The sequence below is a fragment of the Myotis davidii genome, unplaced genomic scaffold, assembly GCF_000327345.1.
Source record: "Myotis davidii unplaced genomic scaffold, ASM32734v1 scaffold510, whole genome shotgun sequence".
Taxonomy (NCBI): Eukaryota; Metazoa; Chordata; class Mammalia; order Chiroptera; family Vespertilionidae; genus Myotis; species Myotis davidii.
In genome coordinates, this window is record NW_006282203.1 from 30,971 (window position 1) to 39,512 (window position 8,542).

Below are 8,542 nucleotides of genomic sequence, written 5' to 3' on the forward strand. Positions count from 1 at the left end.
CCATTGCTTCTCAACAACCCTCTCCCCATGGTTTTAGCATCCATGAACCTTGTATCAGCAGGGGCTGCGAAATGGTGCTTACCTAATGCTGCTTTCACATCTATATTGATTAGCTGGCTTTCTGCCCTAAAGTAGAGCTTTCCCTCCTTCCCTTCTTTTTTGTCTTACTATGGGCTCAAATTCTTTTTATTCAATATGTGACAGTTCATTGTTGTCATTTTTCTCTTCGATACTCAAATTTTTCAAAGTTGACGAATGGAAGTCCCTTCAAACCAGCTTCTATATCATTTGCCATGTCTCCATTCTTCTTCTGCTTTTGATCCCCTGACAAATATGTCCTGGAAAATACTCCCTATCAGTTCCTTGAGAGCATCCTCCTCCTTTTTATGGCTGCATCGTATTCCAAATGTTGTGTGAATATATCATAGTTTATTCAGCCAATGCCCTTGAGAATCACGCTTAAGTTGTTACCAGTATTTTTCTCACACAAGTAATGCTGCTGCTTTGATGTTTGTATACATGAGCCTATTCCCTTATGATAGTATAAGGATTCAAATAAAGAGAAACACTCTGGAAATATGGAGTTAAAAGTGAAAGTATCCCTTTATACTCCCTCCCACCCCACCCCTGAATACCTGCTCTCCTCTCTCAAACTATTGACACTTTGTTCTGCCTCAAACTTTATTTTGTTGTAGTTGATGATGGTTTTTCTTTATTCTTCCACTAGAGGCCCAGTGCACAAAATGTGTGCACAGGTAGGGTCCCTAGGTCTGGCCAGAGATCAGAGCTGATCAGGGCCTTCTGGCTGCCGGCCAGGGCCTTCCTTCGTTCTGCGCCACCTCCTGGTGGTCAGCACACATCATAGTGAGCGATCCAACTCCCGGTCTCCCAGTTGAACTACCGAGAGGACACTTTGCATGTTAGCCTTTTATATACATAGATATTGAGTATGTAAACAAACACACACTGTTTATTTTATGAAAGTGTGATCATACTATAATATATGAATGGCGTTTTTACTTTGTGTCTTAGATACTGTTTCATGTCTATATGTATTGAGTTACTTCATTCTTTGTAGTAGCTGTAGACAGTGATAGTTCATAATACAGATTCACCATAATTTATTTAATCATTCTCCTACTGATATTTAAGTTGTTTCTAGTTTTTCAGAATTATAGATAACACAGTTAATAAGCTGGAATGTGTCTTTGCATATGCTCAAGTATTTCTATAGAATAGATCCCACAAAGTAGACTGGTTAACTATCATTGAGTCACTCTTCTGCAGTATCTCCTTCACATTCTTCTTTACCAAGTATTAGCAGTATATTTTGTATTTGCCAATCTGGTGGATAAAAAAAAGAATGATAGCTGTTGTTGTTTTAATATATTTTTATTGATTTCAGGAAGGAAGGGAGTGAGATAGAAACATCAGTGATGAGAGAGGATCATTGATTGGCTGCCTCATGCACACCCCCCCCATTGGGGATCAAATCCACAAACTGGGCATGTGCCCTTGACCAGAATCGAACCTGGGATCCTTCAGTTCGCAGGCTGACACTCTATCCACTGAGCCAAACCAGCTAGGGCAGTACCATACTCTTTTAATGAATATTTTGATAGTTAGATGAGAAAGTCCCTTGTTCTTTTTCAAATATTTTTCTTCTAGGCATATTTGAGGGTGAGGGAGAAAATCAACTTTATCCATTTATGTTTTCCCAGCCATGTATGAGAATGTGCCTTTTCCCAGGTCTGGGAGTTTGGAGTCAAGGTTGAAACTTAAATAAATCTAGAAAAATTAAAGATCATTTGATCTTCTGACCTGGGAGAAATCTGATAGGTTTTGTAACACTGTTAAGTATTACCCAAGTGTGTGTTTAATGAGCTTTTAGCTCATTTCCCTTCTTCTCGGTATAACTCTCTACAGTTTGCCTTTTAACCCCTTTGACAGCCCCATAATTTCATACCGCACCACCTGTGTACATCTTCTCCCCTCTTCTGGCATTTCTTCCCGTTCTCCTCCACCCAAAAAACTTTCTATCTTGGAAAATGTTATTTGTTCCTTAAAAAATCCAGTTTAGATATGACCTTTTCTGGGGGGTTTTCCATGCCAATGATAAGAAGATTGGTGCAACCTTTGTGCTTCATATAGTTTATTTCTGTAATATCATTGTCAAACTTTGAGCTGAGTCAGGACATATATGCCATATACGTTTTTTTCAAACATTTAAAAAATATATATTTATTGATTTCAGAGAGGAAGGGAGAGGGAGAGAGAGATAGAAACATCAATGATGAGAGAGAATCATTGATTGGCTGCCTCCTGCACGCCCCCTACTGGGGATCGAGCCCGCAACCCCGGGCATGTGCCCTTGACCGGAATCGAACCTGGTCTTTGGTCTGCAGGCTGACTCTCTATCCACTGAGCCAAACCAGCCAGGGTTCAAACATTTTTTAAAAAGAACAAAATATCCCTGTCTTTAGGAGTTAACCAGGGAATGAAAGAGAAAGCTAGAAGAAAAATAGATATGAAAGCAGATGTCAGGTGGATTTTTTAAGTCACTAACAGAATTTTTATATCATTTTTTTCTCCCAACCTGGCCAGGTTTAGATTTTATGCTCTCAATGTGCTTGTATGAAATTGAGACATTCATTTTGGCCCAGGAAGGAATTCTACATGGGCTGTGGCACAAGCAAAGGCACAGAGATAGGACTAAATGGGTCATTATCGTGGGAGTTTCAGAGGTGGAAGGGAAAATACCAAGAAACGGGATCAGTGTGGGGAGTCGTAGCTTCCTGTAAGTGGAGCTGAGTCATACGGAACAGAAGTTCTGAATCTTTCCTTTTCTCCTAGTACTGGATGAACGAGTACACCTCCTCCATTGGGATTGGAGTTTTTCATTCAGGAATTGAAGTGTATGGCAGAGGTAAGTGTACACACGGTCTCAGTACACTTTCTGAAGGTTTTTTTCTTTAAAGGATTGCTTCCTTTTCATTTTTTAACTGCTTCCATAACTTTCTATTGCAGAAAAGGAGATCATTTTCCATATTTACTTATATCATGTTTTGAGGAAATGCCTAAGTTGAATGTATTGGGGGAGAAAGTACCAAAGTACATGAGTGTACGTTCATTTAGTTATCTTTTATTCTGACCTAGAGGCCCAGTGCACGAGTTCATGCACAAGCAGGGTCCCTTGGCCTGGCTGAGGATCGGGGCCTATGGGAGGGCCTGGCAGGCCAGGGAAGAGACTGCGAGAGGTTGGCTGGCCGGGGCAGAGGGACCGCAGGAGGTTGGCTGTGGAAGCACACTGACCACCACCTGGGGGCAGCTCCTGCATTGAGCATCTGCCCTTCTTGGTCAGTGCATATAATAGCAACCAGTCAACCAGTTGTTCGGTCATTCAGTCACTTAGGGGCCTATGGGAGGGCCTGGCTGGCCAGGGGAGAGACTGCGGGAGGTTGGCTGGCCGGGGCAGAGGGACCACAGGAGGTTGGCTGTGGAAGCACACTGACCACCACCTGGGGGCAGCTCCTGCATTGAGCATCTGCCCTTCTTGGTCAGTGCATATAATAGCAACCAGTCAACCAGTTGTTCGGTCATTCAGTCACTTAGGCTTTTACTTGGTCAGTGCACGTAATAGCAACCAGTCAACCGGTTGTTCGGTCATTCAGTCACTTAGGCTTTTATGTATATAGATACTATGTCTTAAAAAAAAAAAAAGCAATCATTGTTATACCACAGCAATCATTTTGGTTGGAGAAGGGTTGGTTCTAGCGAGTGCCACACTTGAAATACCAGTTTCCCGAGGGAATTTCAGTGATTTGTGTTTGTGGACCTACAAGTGTGTTGTTCTAAACTTTTAAAATATCACTGAGCAAACTCTGCCTTGATTACACCCAGCTTCTTGGGGAACGATGGTCTTGGTCATTCATTAACGCAGCTCTTTTCATTCTTTATTACCTTTATCCTGGCAAGCACGCTGGGGCCTCACACCTAGCAGCTCTGCTCTCAGCAGCTTGGCCCTTTGTTCTCAGTCCCACCCTCGGTGAGGATAATTGACTCGTGAGCAAGTGTGAGCAGTAATAGTGTGCGTCAGACAGACCACATTGCCAGTTTGTCAGGGCTGTAATAATATATGAGCTTGAATCATAAACTCACCCTACAGCAGAAACGCCTTGCAAGGCTTCGGCTAGGCGGGCTTTGTGACCTCTTTGAATGTGTTCCTGCATTTACTCAAAAAAGGCTACCTACACACCAGCTTAGCTGTTACGAAGAAAAGGCTCGTTTAGTAACTGTGTCAGTACGGTGCTAGGAATGTCCCTTTCTCACGCTGCACATTGCCGGTGCGTCCCCGCGGGGTGCCGCGTATTGAACGTGGGCCCTGCAGGTCTGCGGTGGCAGCTCCAGTGTACTTGAAAGGCTGCGTCTACCTTCAGTGCTGGAGCATTGCTGGAGGGGAAGCGGGGGTGCATTATAGTGTGGGGTTTGCTCCCTTGTTTGACTTGGCTTTTGCCAAAGTTGTGTGTGTGTTCCTTTTCATCTGAATTGCGTGGTGTGTTAGTTTAAAGTGCCATCAAGTCTTGAACCACAGGCCTGTGCTCCTGGAAGGTACATACATAAGAGCCACTTTTCAGATGAAGAACCCAAACCTGCTGACAGCCATGCTGCGAATCAGCCATAAACCCAGGAGGAACCCAAGTGTTCTTAAGCACCAGTCCATTGCTCTTTCATCGGCCTAATCGCTGCTCCCTTTCATGAAACGATGTAGGGGTCATTAGAATCATGGTTGGAAACATCCACATAAGCTTAGCAACGCTAGGGCAAAATACTATACGGGGGTGGCAAAGGGGCGGGGCGCAAAGTAGGTTTACGTATGGAAACAATACAGTAACTAATGATTCATACACACTGCTGTGAACCTACTTTTGTTCCACGCTCTATATTCCTGAAAGTGAATCTTAAACAGGAGAATAAATGGCTCTGTGACTCTTCTGACTGCAGTTGAGAAAGTTAAAAATCCAAATACAGTCTTCCCATGGCCAACCCGATTACCCACGGGGTTTTATAAAACCTGTCACTAAAAATGTTTTAATGTATATTTCAGTGTTGAGTGTGAGACACCTTTTTGTTATCTACATCATTGCTTTTTTCTGAAAGATCTGAATCAAAGGTAAACTTTGTGTCTGCCAGTTCTTTCCCGTGCTCTGTTCTAAGATCTTTTAAGGTTAGCTTTTTTATTTTTTTTTAATATATTTTATTGATTTTTTACAGAGAGGAAGGGAGAGAGAGATAGAGAGCTAGAAACATCGATGAGAGAGAAACATCGATCAGCTGCCTCCTGCACATCTCCTACGGGGATGTGCCGGCAACTCAGGTACATGCCCTCAACCGGAATCGAACCTGGGACCCTTCAGTCCACAGGCCGACGCTCTATCCACTGAGCCAAACCAGTTTCGGCTTAAGGTTAGCTTTAATAAATAGTAGTGATGAGATCAATGTAAACATGTGTGTAGAAGTCTTTCAATAAGCCGCTAAGATTTGCCACGTAAATGCCTGAGTGTCTCACAGCAGAAGTGCAGACAGGAACTTGCGCTCCTCCTGACTGGAGCCGTCCCCATGTTCATCTGGGGAGAGTTGGCATCGCTGAGCCTGGCGGGCGGCCTGTGGTGCAGGGGACTCCCTCCCGCGGCAGCGTGTGCGGCAGCGTGGGGGAGGGCTGTACATAGTAACTGGGCAGTTTATTTCCTCTTGAATGGGGGAATTGAATTCCGTTTTTCAGGTTTGCTAATGTTTCAAAGATAAACCAAGAGTCTTCAGCCAGGAATCATGAAAACTCATTGTTTTTTGTTTTTTATTGATTTTGCAGCGGAAGGGAAAGGGGGAGAGAGAGAGAAAAATCAATGATGAGAGAGAATCATTGATCGGCTGCCTCTTGCATGCCCCACACTGGGGATCAAGCCCACAACCGAGCATGTGCCCTGACCGGGAAATCAAACTGTGACCTCCTGGTTCATAGGTCGACGCTCAACCACTGAGCCACGCCGGCCGGGCCAAAACTCGTTATTAGACAGATTTTTCAGTAAAGTACACTTTTGACTTTTGATCACATTGTGCTGAGTGAACTGACCTCTCATTAGTGTGGCAGGCTCGATCGCAGAGGCTGTATTTACGTCGGAGTGTTAGTCACCCTCCTCTTGCCAGTAAAATCAAAGTATTACTTGTGACTCTCTTTCATTATTAGAGTTTCAGGCCTTTGGTGGCAACTGTCCTGTACAAGTAATAGCTAAATGAGATGTTTGTGAAAGCATTAGTAAACTGAAACATATTTAGGTGGTATTGTTATCACTTACTAAAGCCAATTCAGCATTCTGTTTATGTGTTGTGTGATGAATACTAAAAATCATGAGTTTTCTCTTTTCAGAATTTGCTTATGGTGGCCATCCTTACCCCTTTTCTGGAATATTTGAAATTTCCCCAGGAAAAGCTTCTGAACTAGGAGAGACGTTTAAATTTAAGTAAGTCGGGAGGATTTTTTACACTGTTCAGTGCCAGCGCTTGTTTTCAGGCACACAGGAGGCCTCCTGCGGGCTGACATGTAGGAAGGTAACGTGTAACGCTGCTTTAGCTGCTGACATTTCCCGTTCAGTCTCAGGAGTTGTGTGAAGAAGGGGGTGGCCAGATGCAGCGCCTGGACAGCCTGGTCCCATGCTTTTCTCAGGACCGTGGAGTCACTCCTCACTCTCAGCTGTTCTGACTGGTCTGACTCCAGCTCCAGCTCGGCTTTAGAAAATGTTCACACCTAATCATTGCGTCTCCTCAGTGTCCTGTTCGGGGGAGATGGAGGAGAGCTTTATTGTAACCTGCCTAACAGCACCAACAGTCTCTTCACTGTCCCGATGAAAGGGACACTGTTTATAAATTTCAAACAATTGATTAGCCGGGAAGCTATTGCTAAGGTCATCAACCTGAAGTGTGTGGATCTGAGTGTATCCTGGAGCCTCATGAGTGGTAAACAGCACTGGAAACTGAATGCTGACCGTCAGATTCCCATCCCTTAATTAAGGTTTGGTTTAAAGGGATGTTTACAATCTTCGTTTCAGGAAGCTTCAGAGAAACTTCTGGGCATGTTATAGTTAACTCGCCAAAAAGAGTGAAAAATAGTGAAATGAGGTTATGCCATGGAAATCCAGTGTAGGGCTGCACGTGCCATCACACCCATGTTCGTGGCTCCTTCCGCCTATGGCTGGTTGGAAACATTTCCCGCAGGAACACTGTAGAAAGCCGTCCTGAATCTATTCCGTAGGCCTCCTTAGGTGGGGTTTCCCAATATGTTTAGCTTCCTTGGTTGCCCTACTTGCTCTAAAATCCTCCAATAGTGTCTGTTACATTTCCAGGGTGGTAGCTGGGTGAGGGAGTGGGTTATGGCCAGCGTTTAGGTCAAGGGCAGTTAGGCATGGAGTTGGTTCTCTAACAGTGTGACCACTTATACACAGTTGTAAAACACGGTGATGTTGCATTTTTAATGTCAGGGCATATTGTTTTATAAAGAAACTGACTGACTTTGCATTGGGATTATTCAGAAGTAGTGTGTGCAAGAGTTTATTGCAGAAAAGTAGAAACGAAAATAATTGGCATTTTTAAAGTATCTCATTTATCTTTAGTCTTATTACAGAAACCTGCTTTGTTACCTCACCACGCTATTCCTGGAAATATCAGATCTTTAACACTAGATTGCCCAAGGAAGTTATTTTGACTGCTTTTTAATTTCAGTTAGAAAAACAATGATGTATATAATGACAGAATGTCTTAGAATTTTGTGACTTTTTATACAACATATAAATGCGTTTATTAATAATTGTAGTTACCTCCCCCTCCTTCATTTCCGGTATATATATATGTGTTATACCTATATTGCCCGAAAGCAGTCATTTTGACTGCTTGGGGGGGAAATTTTTAAAAAAGTGCATAGAAGAAGAAGGCCGCCGAATTTTGAGGAACGATTGGACAACAACATTACCGGAAATACATGCATTTATTGGGATTTTATATGCTCGTGGAGCCTACGAGGCAAAAAATTTAAAACTCAGTTATTTATGGTCAGCAAAGTAGGGTCCCGAATTTTTTAGAAAAACTATGGCCAGAGCAAAGTTCAAGCAAATCCTACGATTTATTCGTTTTGATAAAAGAACCAAAAGAAGTAGGCACCTACAAATAAATAAGTTTGCCTTGGTTTCGGAAATATGGGACAAGTTCATTGAAAATAGTCAAGCTTGCTATCAACCAGGGCAAAATGTAACAGTTGACGAGCAATTATTTCCGTCAAAAGCCAGGTGCAGGTTTACACAGTATATGCCTAATAAACCCAACAAATTTGGCATCAAATTCTGGCTTGCATCAGATGTTAGTAGCAAATATGTTTTGAATGGTTTTCCTTATTTGGGGAAAGATGAACAACAACCATCATCAATGCTTCTCAGTGAACATGTTGTTCTGAAACTTGTCGAGCCATATACAGGCTGTGGAAGAAATGTTATGAACAATA

General features: G+C 43.0%; 1 protein-coding gene across 1 annotated transcript in view; it reads left to right on the plus strand.

Moving 5' to 3' along the window:
• DESI2 (desumoylating isopeptidase 2) overlaps positions 1-8,542 on the plus strand; it is a 21,243-nt gene that overhangs the window by 7,064 nt on the left and 5,637 nt on the right. Inside the window, 2 exon segments of the mRNA XM_015570913.1 lie at positions 2,854-2,926; positions 6,422-6,515. Coding sequence (XP_015426399.1) covers positions 2,854-2,926; positions 6,422-6,515 — 167 coding nt within the window.